General features: G+C 48.9%; 1 protein-coding gene across 8 annotated transcripts in view; it reads right to left on the bottom strand.

Annotated features, from left to right (window-relative positions):
• Positions 1–10028: 10028 nt before the first annotated feature.
• AGPAT3 (1-acylglycerol-3-phosphate O-acyltransferase 3) overlaps positions 10029–14604 on the bottom strand; it is a 134179-nt gene continuing 129603 nt past the window's right edge. For all 8 annotated transcript variants that reach the window (XM_064279518.1, XM_064279524.1, XM_064279525.1 and 5 more), the window contains one exon: positions 10029–14402. In XM_064279518.1, coding sequence (XP_064135588.1) covers positions 14314–14402 — 89 coding nt within the window. In that variant the 3' untranslated portion in view covers positions 10029–14313. The remainder of the gene's footprint in view (positions 14403–14604) is intronic.

The raw sequence follows: 14604 nt of genomic DNA, 5'->3' as shown, positions 1-14604 counted from the left end.
GATCAGTGGCGTCACTAGGGTTGGCATTGGTGTCACCCACTGCAGTAACTCATGGTGTCACCCCCCCCATGGACCTCCTCCCATACCAGATCGTATAGTCAAAACCAAACCAAACCCATTGGTGTCGATTCCAACTTATAGTGACCTATAGAACGGAGGAGAACTGCCCCGTAGAGTTTCCAAGGAGCGCCTGGTGGATTTGAACTGCTGACCTTTGGATAGCAGCTGTAGCTCTTAACCACTATACAACAAGGGTTTCCATGACCATATGGAATCCTTAGTAACGTTTTTAGTACCACTGTTACTCCTAAATTTTAATTCCCATATATCACTCCTTTTCCTTTAATTACTACTTCATTCTCAAAAAAGTCATGGCTATAGGTTCACAAATACTCATTACGACAATATTGTAGCTAAAACATCAGAAAATTTGACAAAATCAGCGACTTTATAAAAACACCGGCAGTGACGAGAACAACAGTGTGTGCTTGTAAGCATGTGCAGACAAAATCACATGATTCGAAGTGTCATTGTAGTTGGGTAGTAATGACAGCTCTGACTGGAGCACGTTAGATCATTTGAAAGCGGCTGCAGCAGCTTATCAACAGGGAGCTGCCAGAAATTCAGGCTGGATTTAGAAGAGGATGTGGAACGGGGGATATCATTGCTGATGTCAGATGAATCCTGGCAGGAAGCAGAGAATACCAGAAAGATGTTTACCTGTTTTATTGACTACGCAAAGACATTTGAATGTGTGGATCATAACAAATTATTGATAACATTGCAAAGAATGGGAATTCCAGAACACTTAATTGTGCTCATGAGGAACCTGTACATAGATCAAGAGGCAGTCATTACAACAGAACAAGGGGATACTACCTGGTTTAAAGTCAGGAAAGGTGTGCGTCAGGGTTGTATTCTTTCACCATACCTATTCAATCTGTGTGCTCAGCAAATAATCCGAGAAGCTGGACTACATAAAAAGAAGAACGGGGCGTCAGGATTGGAGGAAGACTCATTAACAACTTGTGTTATGCAGATGACACCACCTTGCTTCCTGAAACTGAAGAGGACTTGAAGCACTTACTGATGAAGATCAAAGACCACAGCCTTCAGTATGGATTGCACCTCAACATAAAGAAAACAAAAATCCTCACAACTGGACCAATGAGCAACATCATGATAAACGGAGAAAAGATTGAAGTTGTTGAGGATTTCATTTTACTTGGATCCACAATCAACAGCCATGGAAGCAGCAGTCAAGAAATCAAACGATGTATTGCATTGAGTAAATCGGCTGCAAAAGGCCTCTTTAAAGTGTTAAGAAGCAAAGGCATCACCTTGAAGACTAAGGTGTGCCTGACCCAAGTCATGGTGTTTTCAGTCGCCTCATATGCATGTGAAAGCTGGATGACTAATAAGGCAGACGGAAGAAGAATAGATGCCTTTGAATTGTGGTGTTGGTGAAGAATATTGAGTATACCATGGACTGCCAAAAGAACAAACAGATCTGTCTTAGAAGAAGTACAACCAGAATGCTCCTTAGAAGCAAGGATGGCGAGACTGCGTCTTACATACTTTGAACATGTTATCAGGGGCGATCAGTCCCTGGAGAAGGACATCACGCTTGGTAGAGGGTCAGAGAAAAAGAGGAAGACCCTCAGTGAGATGGATCGACACAGTGGCTGCAACAATGGGCTCAAGTATAACGACGATTGTGAGGATGGCACAGGACTGGGCAGTGTTTCGTTCTGTTGTACATAGAGTCACTATGAGTCAGAAGTGACTCAACAGCACCTAACAACAACAATAGTGACAGCCCTGACAGGAGCACACTGGAAGCTTCAAAAAGTAAATTAGCATAGAGTTTTAGCCTTGTAGGTATATTGATACATGTAAGCTGGGCTTATGAAAAATGTTTTTGTTATAACTAACGACAGGGATTTTTTATAAAAAATAAATTTCTGCTGAAACACTGCACAAAAATTTTATAGACAAGTCATTTTGGTATCACAGCCTCTGACAGTGTCACCTGGTGCAGTCCACAGCCCCCATAACCCCCTAGTAATGCCACTGCCCCAGATGGCTTCCTAATCCATGCTGGAAAAATGAGCATCCACATAACAGTGCAAGGACCCCAGGGCCTGGGGAGTGGTGTGGCCCTCAAAAGATTTAACTGGGATTCCTGAATTAAGGAATTTCACTCCCTATAAATTTTTACTACCACTCATCTGTCAGTTTGTCATACTGCGGTGGCTTGTGTGTTGCTATGAAGCTGGAAGCTAGGACACTATTATTTCAAATACCAGCAGGGTCGCCCATAGTGGGCAGGTTTCAGTAGAGCTTCCAGACTAAGACAGGCTAGGAAGAAAGGGCTGGAAATCTACTTCCAAAACCTAGTAAATGGAAACTGTAGAGATCACAACTGAACTTTGATACAGTGCTGGAAGATGAGCCCCCTGGGTTGGAAGACACTCAAAATATACAATGGCTGCAATAATGGACTCAGACATACCAACGATCATGAAGATGGCACAGGACCAGGCAATGTTTCATTCTGCGGGACATAGGGTCACCATGAATCAGAGCTGATTCAATGTCAACTAACAACATAAAGTTTTAATTTTTAGTTCTACATTTTTGAAGTAACTGAAACTGCCTATTCCTTTTATTCACGAGATAGTTCTTATTTAAATGAAAATAGTTTTAGGCATTTAACGGTTTCAGGAGGGTGCTGTCAGGTGTTGTCTTGGGAGGTTTCCTGGGGTCTGTTCCACATCCACCTGTGTCAGATGTACTGGGAGCCAAGAGACAAGCAGCATCCAGGGCGTGGCCCTAGAGCTCCTGAAGCCAAGTCCATCCGTGGGTTCTGAGGTCCAGCAAAGCTCAAAACCACCTCTCTAAGGAGCGTTGAGGGAGCCTTCTCCTCTTCAGTGTGTGTTTTGAGAAACAACGGTAAAACACCATTTTCAGGTTTCAAATAGTATTTTTTACTGAAAACAATTTAGTAGGTATTCTGGCAGGATGGACACCCAACTTTTCAAAATTATTCTATCAAAGACTCTATAGAGAAGGTATTAGGGATTGAATTATGTCCCCCCAAAAGATAGGTTGAAGTCCTTATCCTGGGCAGGCACCTATGAATGTGACCTTGTTTGGACAGGGAGTCTTTGCAGATGTGATCAGTTAGGTTAACATGAGGCCATAGTGGAGTAGGGTGGGTCCTAGTCCAAAAGGATTAGTCTCCCTATAAAAGAGGAACAGATACACAGAGAGGGAAGGGAAGACAGGTGACAATGAAGAAACAAATTAGAGTGATATATCAGCAAGCCGAGGAACATCAAGGATCGCTGGTTGTTACCAGAGGGAGGCATGGAGCAGGTGCTCCCTCTGTGATGGTCAAGGTTGTGTGGCAGCTGGGCTGGGCCGTGATGTTCAGGGGTTTGGCAGCTATGATGTAGTTTGGTATCTGTGTAATGATGTAATACCTCCACGATGAGATTAATTATGAGCAGCCAGTGAGTTGAAGGGGAATTTCCTTGGGGGTGTGGCCCGCACCCAGTATCTGGACTTCCTGGCAAAGCTGGTTTGCTTTTGCTCACTCTGGATCCTGCAGGCTGGCTCCTGATCATCTGACCTCTTTCGGTTCTTGAGACTTGAGCTAGCAGCTTACCTGGCAATCCTGGGATCTGTCAGCCTGTGAGCCAGAGGCCTGCTGTCTCACCTACTGGTCTTGGATTTGACCCACAGCTATGTGAGTCAGAGGAGCCTCCAGCCTGACCCACGACCTGAAACTTTCCAGTCTCTTGAGCCATTTCCTTGATATAAATCTCTCTATGTATATTTATATTCAGCTTCACTGGTTTTGCTTCTCTAGACAACCCAGCCTAAGATACCCTCAGAGACTCAGAGGGAATCAGTACACTCACAAGAATCAACACTTGTATCTTGAACTCCCAGTCTCCAGAGTTATGACACGATAAATTCCTGTTCTTACAAGCCACCTACTTTGCGGTACTTTGTTACAGGAGCCCTAGAAACTAATATGACAGGAATTATGCAACAAACATAAAATTCAACGTGTATAAAGAAAACACACAAATCAAAACCACAACAACATACACATCACATCCACTGGGATGGCCGTAATAAAAAAGATAATAACAAGAGTTGACAAGAGTGTAGAGAAATTAGAACCCTTACACACTGCTGGAGGAAATGTAAACTAGTGCAACCACTGTGAAAAGCTGGTAGTTGCTCTAACGGTTACACATAGAATAACCAGATGTATTAGTTCTCTAGGGCTGCTGTAACAAATGACCACAAACTCTGTGGCTTAAAACAACAGAATGTATTCTTTCACAGTCCTGGAGGCTAGAAATCTGAAATCAGTGTGTCAACAGGGCTGTGCTCTCTCCGAAGGTTCTTGGAGAGGATGCTTCTTGGCTCTCAAGGAGGATCCTTCTCGCCTCTCCCAGCTTCTGGTAGCCTCAGGTGTCCCTGGGTTTGTGGCTGCATCGCTTCAGTCCCACCTTCATGGCCTTCTTTCCTGTGTCTGTGTCCAAAACGTCCTTCTCTTCTCAGAGACACCAGTCATCGGATTAAGGCCAATTCTATTTCAGTACGGCCTTCTCTTAACTTGATTACATTTGCAAAAACCTTATTTTCAAATAAGTTCACACGCTCAGGTACTGGGGGTTCTGACTTGAATATGTATTTGGGGGGACACAATTCTACCCACTATACCATACGGTCCAGCAATCTCACTTCTAGGTCTACAACCAAGAGAAATGAAGACACATGTCCACGCTAAAACTTGTACACAAAAGTTTAGGCAGCAGTATTCACCATAGCAAATAGCCCTGAAGAGCCATGACATCCCTGGAGAAGAGGCACCTTTGACCTCAGGCCGTTCTCCAGCTGTCCCCAGGGGCGAGAGGGGGAGTGATCCCCCTGCTTCCATGAGCAACAGGTCCAGTGTTTTCATGCAAGGACAAGCAGAACCAGATGGTTCACAGCGCTTAGCTGATTTTCTACAAGTGAGGGAAGCCTTCTGGAACTCTCCTGCAAGACTACCCCTGACGATCATTTGTGCAGGAGCATGGCTGCCTGCTACGTGAGGGAGGGGAAGGTGAAGGGAGACAGCTCCTGAAGAGAGCAATTCATCTCTGGGCATCAGGCTTACACACCTTGCTCTGTGAGACACATGCTTCTGGAAGGGCGTTCAAGGGTCTTTAGTGGGCCTCACAAGTATGTCTCTTAGAGGGCCAGGGAGGGAATATGTTACAGAATGACTTGTGTCTCCCCAGAAGATATGTTGAAGTCCTAACCCTGTACCTGTGAACATGACCTTGTTTGGAAACAGGGTCTTTGAAGGTGTTATCAGTTAATGTGAGGTCAGACTGGAGCAGGGTGGGTCCTAATTCAATACGACAGGAGTTTTTATAAGAAGAAGAGACACAGAGATGGGGGATAAAGGAAGGAGGCCATGCAATGCTGCAGCTGCAAGCCAAGGAATGCCTGGAGCCACCAGAAGCCAGGTGGCTTCTCAGAACCTCAGAATGGTCAACACTGCCAACACCCTGATCTCAAACTCCAGCCTCCAGAACTGGGAGACAATACAATTCTGTTCTTATAGGCCACCCACTTTGTGGTATTTTACGACAGCAGCCCTAGGAGACTGAGACAGGTTTCTCCAACTACATTCAGGATTCTCCCTAGTGGAAAAAAAAGAGCTCCGAAAATATGTCTTCTCCATTTCATACATTTCCAACAAGCTATTAGCACCTTTGGCCCACCTGGCTGCTCAGTGGGGCTGTGTCTGTAACATCCACACTGATCACTGCCCTGTGTGTGACACATGCCCAGAGTAACGTCTCTAGAAGCTCAACATCCTCTCCCACTAGTCCATGGAGGTGAGGGCCTGGGGCCAGGCCGTCCGTGGCCCCGGCTCTCAGCACGTTGCTGCTCTTGGTGATACAATCCTGCTGAGGTTTACTGGTCCTCATGCTCGTTGAGCTCCTCGCAGCCCTTGTCACAGAGGAGGTGGAGAACTGCTAATTCCACGGCTACGCAATCACCTCCACAGCAGTGATGGCAGCTGGCACAGCAGCACAGTGGACAAAGGGTGGTGCGCACGGAATATGCTAAGGAAGAGAATGAATGGGGTTTGCAAAAAAAAATGCTAAATCTCACACAAAGAGTTTTAAAGGCTACAGAGAACAACAGAGAAAAGAAGCCGCAGTTTGGGGGACTCAAGCGAATAGTATGAAAGGAGAGAAAGCAAACAGGTGCTCCATCATCTCTATGAAGGTGCTGTCATCACTGGGGCGCACTCCAGGCTGGCACGGGCAAGGACACCAAGGTCTCTGATGCAGCCTAGGGCCTTCTCAGGGTCTGAAGGTATGCTGGGAACAGCTACCACTTATGTCCAAGCTGTTTACATACACTAATCCTCACAAATTACCATGAAAGGGGTCATCATGCCCATTTTACAGATGAGAAAACTGAGGTGCCCAGAAGTTAACTATCTTGACCTGGGCCATATGGGTATGAAGGAGCAAGTACTGGAATTTAACCTAGAGGCCTCCAGACTCCAGTCCAAGCCCCTTCACCTGTACCATACTGACCCAAGGGAACACATTTGTGTTTAGTGTAAGCCAAGAACTTCATACACTCTGCCCACTCTTGGGAGTAATGAGGTCCCTTACCCAGATGAGTTCGTGTTGAGGCTGGGCGGGGCTGCTTTGGAGGGATTTCAAGCAGGGGATGGATGTTTAGACAGGGTGGTCTTTAAGGGACTTTCCATCTTTGAGGTTCTAAGAGCAACTCTGCCCAGGTAAGCATTGGGGCCTGACCACAGGGTAGCATCAACAGCTGGCTCCCAGTCTCTGCGACCACATCCTCACGTACCAGCTCCATTTCCCTGTCCCTGAGAAGGGCCTGGGGCCTGCTCTCCCCAACAGGCTCGGCTACAGTGTGACCATCTGCTGGGATGCGTGTGTGCACATGCGCCCACGTACATGTATGTGTCTGTGTGAGAGCATCTGCCAGGGCGTGTGTGCACACATGCATGTATCTCTAGGTGCTCTCTCTGTGTGCATGTGTCTGTGCGGGCATGTGCATGTGTGTGACAGCATCTGTCAGGGTGCACACAAACATGTATCTACATGCATGTTTGCTGTGTGCATGTGTCTCGGTGTGCACGCATGTGCATGTGTATCTCAGAGCACCTGTCAGGGTTTGCACACACATGCGTGTAGGTGCACGTTTGCTGTGTGCATGTGTCTCGGTGTGCACACGTGTGCATATGCATGTGTTGGTACGTGCATGCACGCTGGTGCACACATACGCATGAACACGTGTGTGTGGTGTACGCACCTATGCATGGGTGTGTGCACACCATCAGAGGCCCCTGTGGCCACAGTCTAATGTCTAGAAGACCCTCTCTTGGATCTGTCACCTGAGCCCTGCCCGCTGTGGTCACCAACCAGGGCTGGCCACGTGCAAACATTCTTGTGGAAGAACAAAGCCAGCTTCCCCTGAGAGCTCATGGGACACCGTGATTTCTTAGCCTTTGGGGGCACTGCCTCCAAGAGGAACTTTTCTTTCCATAAACTCAACTGCTGTGTGGGTCACACTGGAAATATGGACAGAGCTTTCTTTCCACACACAAAATTCTGCATTCTTAGGCTTCACACTCAGAGGAAAAGTGAAAATAAGTATGATTTCCAAAGTGCAGTTTCGTGGTTATCATCCCATCTCCCGACGGTGTTTTTCTTGCATGACCACCCCACTCCTTGTTCTTTCAGTTTGGCGTGTGTGTGTATACGTGCACGCGTACACACTCACGTACGCTGGCCTCATAACGTAACGTTAGGTGGCCAAAGGTCGATTCCCTCATATTGAGTCTTCCTGGGCAGGGGCAAAGAAGAGGTGGGATCTGGGCCAACAAGAGCAGAAAAGGACCTCATAACCACACTGGGTCATCTCCCCGTATTCCGGAGGTCTGGGGACCCTCAGGGTGGGGAAGTCTCCAGGTGTCTGCCCACAGCCCGACCACTGCCCATGGACACCTGTGGGCACCTATGGGCAGAGGTGAAGGTGCTTCCTCCAGCTCACCCCGACATCAACTGAGGACATGCCTCTCTCTGGCCCAACCTGGTTGCTGTGACACTTGAGGGGGCAACAGGCACTTCGGTCCCCTTTCCTGGTTGGGCAAACAGCACAGCACCCCACACAACCCCGCCTGCTCCGAGTTCAGGGTCTGTTTTAAAAACTAAACTAGTGAGATGTGGAAGTCTCAGGGCCTTCCTGGCTCATTAGGAGGCCTGGGCTGCACACGAGGCCAAGCGTGCGGCCTCTGCCTCCAACGCGGAGCGCGCAAAGAGCAGGTTGGCAAGGCCCGCCCGCAGCAGAGGCCACACAGGAGTCTTTCAGCGCAGTTTATTTTCAGAGACAAACGAGAACCTGGAAGGGCTCTTGTTTCAAACAAGAGTTTTCCCATTATAAAGAAAAAAGGGATACCTTCGTTGAGATTTTTCTGCACAGAATATGTTTTTACAAAAAAAAAAAAATAGTTTTTGATATATACACGCCTGCTCTGGAAAATGTTTTGTCCGTGATGGCTTTTAGAACACCTTTTTAGATGGAGTCTCATTTAGTGTATTTTATATACCAGCTGATTTTTCCTGTGCTTTTTGCCAGATTACCATGCTCTGCCTCAGTTTCTCTCTTTCCAGAAAGTGAGGAGCGAAGAAACTTGAGAAGGGGAAGCAGCAGAACGGCCCCAAAGGAAGCAGGCACAGTCCCAAGCGAAGGGTTGTCCAGGAGGATGGGCCCCGTGGACAAGCCTTTGCCACCAAGCTCCATGGGAAGAAGCTGGGGGTCTTGTTTCCCTTTTGAGAAAAGTCGAGTCTTAAGATACTCTGCAGACAAGAAGCGAAGAAAGAGAGGGGGCAGCTGGTCCCTTTTGCTTATATTATGGACACTCAATCCCCCCCTTTCATGGTAGCAATTTTAATAGACAAAGATGGCGCCTGTAGCATTGGTATTTAGAAAATTCTGCCGACCAAGAGCTACTGGCCACCAGGGCAGGCTTACCATGCCTGTGTACAGAGATCGTTGCATAGCACAGAAGACAACCAGATGCTTGGGACCCAGGCTTTGAAAGTTTGTTAGCTCCCCACACCCACCACAAGCTTCTACAGACCAAAAATATCTCTATCGTCAACTACGTAAAGCTTGTTAGTAGCAAAAACTGTACAACTGAGATGTACAAAAGGAAACATCCACATAATACATTTGTACCCTGTATATAACGCACCCGCCCTTGGAAACTGGCCAGCGGTCAGCCTGGCGGATTCTCAGTAACAAAGAACCCTGAAGGTCAGCCCCACACACTTGGACCAGGGGTTGGTGTGGTGTTCCGGAGAGAATTGTCACATACAATTACAGTACTTGCTGGCGATCTTGGTGATGAGGGGCCAGGTCATGTTCCTGGCACTTAGGCAACTAACATCTGATTGTCAAAACTTACAATTCTGAGACAATAAACACAAGAAGATCAGGTGCGTTTTTCCATTGCATCAAGTTAAGTCCAGTTTAATTTAATACAATTTAGTGCATTTTAGCTTCTCATTCACAGTTTGCTTCTGTCCAAATATTCTTGCAACGAAAAAAATGAGGAAATTGAAAAGTTGATGAGGAAAGAGAGCCCCAGGTGAACTTGTCATTACAAAGCTCAAAGTTTGAAAGCGGTTCGGCCATCTTGGGAATATGCGTTGCGGCCAGTGCTATCCAGTCACCCTTCTGGTCATTTCCAGCATCCCTACAAGTGCTCTTCTCCTTTCCTGAGTGGTTTCTGAGGATGCTGCCATTTTCATGCAATTAGCAGCAGAGGCTTGTTATAAACCCTCATTTGCCTGTGCCCACCCCCATCAATTGAAGCAGATGACAGTTATGGCCTCTTTGGCCCCAGAACTACCCCGGCATTTTTTTGCACCCTGGCCCCAGGGCACAAGACTGTGGAAACTGAATGACTGAGTCCACCAACAGCTCCACCGCAGGGCTACTGGACCAAGTCATGGCCCAAGCATGGTGCTGTGGCCGGGCCCCACCTTGGGCCTGGAGTACATTTGGTTTGGGGGCTAGCTCACTGGAGGGAGGAAGGGGCGAGTTTCCAGGCCGGGGGCATGCTGTGTCCAGAGAGAAGGCAGGCGGGTGTCGCAGGCCCAGGGTTTTAAGCCTAGGTCTGGTTACATTGCAGAAGGGTTAGAAGCCACGTTACGCCATTTAACACAAATCGTTGCATGCCAGGGGGCCCGCAACCATTGGCAGGAAATTTGAAGCCTGGGTTTATGCACGGGTCCTTCAACCCCATGAACAATTCAGATGGAAATCAGCCGGGCTGAAAAGGTTACTCTTGGGTTGTCCTGTAACTGTGTCAGGCAGAGGCAAAGTGACATGCAGAAAGAGTTACGAGTTACGTTACGTATGCTTCACCCCAAATTTGACTCAAATTGGTAGTCCTGATGGGTGCAGGCTGCCTTGTGACATCTTTGAATCGTATATGAGGGCACACTGCTGGGTCTGACCCCTGTTTTTTCCTCAGCTCTACTCAGAGCTCGGTACCTCAACTAAGTGAGTGAAAGGAAAAGTTCTCAAGCCATGGTAGACAGGAGGGGGAAATGGGGGCAGACAAGGTGGAGAGATTAAAAATCGATCTCTTACAATACCTGCATTATCTGCTTACAAGAAAGCGCTGCTTACGTTGTTTAGTGGTTTAGGTACTCAGAGCTCATCTCTTCCACCAGACTGTGTGCTCCTTAGGCACAGGGACCTTAAAGCACCTCAAGTAGGGCTGTGTGTCCAGTATGCCGTCACCAAGTGGCGGATGACCAGGGTCACTGCTTTCTCTAGGCTAAAACATGTGTGCAGGGGTGGTCATTCCGAACCCCTCCAAGGCCTTAATGATGAGAAAAAGGGAGCTTATATAAAGGTAGTGTTCCCTAGTCTATGAAACCCTTTCCCTGGCATCTGCTCCCTGGCATGCCCTGAGGATAGTCACTGCGAAAAGGAAGAGACCCAAAGAGAGAAGCCAGAAAGGCTTTGGATGTTGATCGATGCCACAGGCACCATGAAAGGCCACAGGCATCTTTAGAAGCCGCCAGGGTCCCGACGAGGGGCCAAAAGAACTGCAGCCCTCTCTCCAGCTGGCACAGGACCAGGGGCACCTACTTGCAGGCAGCTCTGGGATGGTCAAAGCCTGAACTCTGCTTGGGCCACTGGGGCACCGTCAGGACAGAAGTGGGGAGGGGGGCGGGGTGGTAGGGAACAACTAAGAAGTGGACAGAGCTTGGAAAACAGGTGGGAGAACCCACACACCTGAGACCCTGCTTGCCTGAGCCTGAGCAGAGAGGTAAGGCAGCCAATCAGCCACTGGAGACCATACTCCAGGCTCGGATTTCAGCCTGGGGGAGCTAGCAGGGACCCCCAAGCAGTACAGGGAGTGCCAGCCAGCCCCCTCCCATCCTCCACCTGATCCCAGGGACCAGCGTAGAGGGCACCGACAATTCCACGCTTAAGATGCACCCTCGCCCCCAGTCCTGCTCTCCAACAGCAACCCGCTCCTGCTGTCCCGGGGCTGCCTCGCCGCTCACCGAGCACCCAGCCTGAACTCTGACATGACAACAACAGGCGCAGTGGGGAAAGCAAAAAGAAAAAAGCACTCTCCTAAAATTTGAAAATAAGTTAAAGGAGTTGCCCTCCCTTCCTTTTTCCTTCCAGGATGGGTGGAAAGCTAAGGCCACTCCCCTCCAAAAAAACTCCAGAGCACTCCTGGTTTTGTTTTTATTGCCCTCAGAGGGCTTGGTGCTCAGATGCACAAATGAAGCTGCGCGCGTTACATCAGAGGAGAACCCTGTGAAATTGAAAGCCTGCCGCATTGTCTCGATTGCCCCTGGAACCTGTGCGTCTTCATTCCTGGACTCCACTGAGAATCACAGGTTCCATGTTAATGTCAAGGGAAGGGAACTCATCTGGGAAGCAAGAACTGTGCATTTAATGGCAAACGATCTAGACCTCCATTTCTAGGTAGTAGCTTTCAACACTTTTCCTTTCAAACTGTCTGGTGGGTAAGAATTAGCTAATGACATGGATCAAAAACACACATACAGACGAGCAACATACAGCATCAAGACAGATGGACATTTCGGGAGGCGCTCGCCTGTGGTGCTGGTGTCTGCTCACAGTTCGGCTAAGAGCTGGGGAAGGGGTAGGGGGCCTGGCTTTCAGACAGAGGGAGCAGACTTCGAAAGGAAAAACGGGGTGAAGCTGTGTTTTGTTCTGTTCCGTTTTACCCCCTGGTCCCAAAGGGAACTGTTTCATTCACTATCGGGAGTGGTGGGCAGGTGGGCATTGTGGCGACCACCTCTGTCTTCACGCCCTCTGTCACGGTCTCCAAGCCCATGGTCTTCGCTATAAAGAACACATGCCGCCTTGGTAAAACTTCCTAACAGAGGCCCTTAGGGCCAGTGGTGTAATCATTTTTTTCAATGTAGTTCCTCATTTCCTCCACGCCTCTTTCTTCCACTTTCTCTTCCTAGAAAATTCAGCCTGCCGATCTACAGAATGCGGGTTAGGATCCATCAGGGAGAATACCCATCATTTGTTCTCCCCTTGCTACAAAGGATGAGGAGAGCACGACTTAAAAAAAGCAAGCAGAAAGTTTGAGAAAAACAGCTGAGCGCGGCTGGGGGAAGGGTGCTGCAGCTAGATGAGCCTGGGCCTGGATCTCAGGCAGGGAGACCCTGAGGGCCTCAGATGTCCCTCCCTCCCACCTCTCTGGCCAGCCCCAAGCAGCTTCAGGATGAACCCACATTCAATGTACCGGAGGCCAAGGGAAGCCCCCCTGAGGTGATGGGTAAGGGGAGCATGAGCCAGCCAAGTGCTGCCCCGTTATCTCTGGCTCTTTGGAAGTCCCTCAAAGACCACCGTTCAGATGGTGAGCACAAAGCAGCAGCACGAAGAAGAGGTGTGACCCCCTGGACACTGAGTATGGCCTAGGCCACCATGCTGACCCCTGCCTGGACAGAGGCAGCCCCCCCAGGACACACAACATCTGTGACATCTGGGGAGGGGGAGAGAAGGGGAGGGAAAGAAGCCTGTCCACCACCTCTAATCTTCACGGGAAAGCTAAGTGCCATCAGCATATCACCAAGGAGCAAAAATAAAATCTCTAAAAGCCAGCTAGCCCAGTGTTAACAGCCTCCTCTACCTTTAACAGAAACAGGCTCAGTGGTTACATCACTTCGTAAAAACCCTTCCGTGGAGTCCCGCCGAGTGCAGCGGCCTGCAGTCCAGGGCAGGGGCAGGACCACATCCACACACCGCCCGCCCCTGGCACTTGGCTCCTCCAGGCTGTCCCATCTGGCCCAGCGTGGCCACCCCAGGACCAGGCACTGAGGGGTCTGAGGGCCTTGGTGGGGAAGAACGGGGACAGGGGCTTTGGAATACACGAGGAATTCCATACTTCACTGAGGTCTCAGGGGTCCCATTCACTTTAAAAATAGGTTCAAGGTATCTTAAGCATAGAGAAGGGGCCAAGATGCCAGGGAAGCAAAACGGGGCCATTGCCGTCCGCTGAGCCCCAGTGCAGGGCGGGAAGGAAACCTGGATTTGCTACGAATCCCTCTGATTTACGTTCATGTGTGCTTATCACTAAGAGAGGGTCCCCCAGGGCGCCCCCCAAGCCCCCCTGGTCCAGAAGCCATGGCACTGCCACGTAGGACAGGACGAACTCTGTGGGGCTCAGGAACCCGTTTGAATCCGTCCCAGGAGGACAGCAGAAAATTCATTGAGAGACAGTTTTCTAGGGGTGCAGGGGAAGAGGAGGGGCCCAGGTAAGCTCCTGTAGTGATGGATAAAAAACAAAAACTAGACCTAAGTTTAAGAAGAGGAAGCATCCAAAACTCCCTCTCGCAAGCAGAGTTCTTGAAAGATGACCTCCATGTGAGACTGACCGCCTCGGAACTGCCTCCCCCCAGCCAGCCAGTGCCCCTCCTAGCAGCCCGCCTCCGCCCCCAAGGGGACACTCTGGCCTGGCTGGGCATGTGGACGCAGGACAGTCTTCCTCTGTCATCCTTACGGGCGCTTTACTCTTGGCTCAAGTTTTATTTGTTAATATTAGTCACCAGTTAATAAGAAAAATAGTTTCTAAGTGTCTCTTTTTTTCTCTCTGTGTATGTTGTTCTGTTTTTAATTGAGTTAATTGGGTACCACCATCAGTTATGCGTGTTCAGCTGTCGCCATTAATTATTCCTTTTTCTTAAACTCTTGGTTTCCATAGTTGGAGCCTTTTTCTATCTCAGTCACTCCTATCAGTCTTCGGACTCCAAAGGACGCTTGAAGAAAGGAGAGAGAGAGGGGTTAGTTGATCGTGTTGCTGGTGAGCTGCAAGAAAGCTCTCCCTCCCTCTGGTCTAGACTTCCAGGAGGTGTTTTTGCGAGTGGTAGGCCTGGCTCTCTCTACCCTCCTTCCTTTTGCTGGAGGGTCCCAGTGGGAAGTGGGAGATCCTGGTTCTCCACAGCCCCATTTGGTGAAGAT

This window comes from Loxodonta africana, chromosome 2, assembly GCF_030014295.1.
Source record: "Loxodonta africana isolate mLoxAfr1 chromosome 2, mLoxAfr1.hap2, whole genome shotgun sequence".
Lineage (NCBI taxonomy): Eukaryota > Metazoa > Chordata > Mammalia > Proboscidea > Elephantidae > Loxodonta > Loxodonta africana.
Note: the sequence above shows the minus strand (reverse complement) of the source record. Positions and strands in the feature narration are given on the sequence as shown.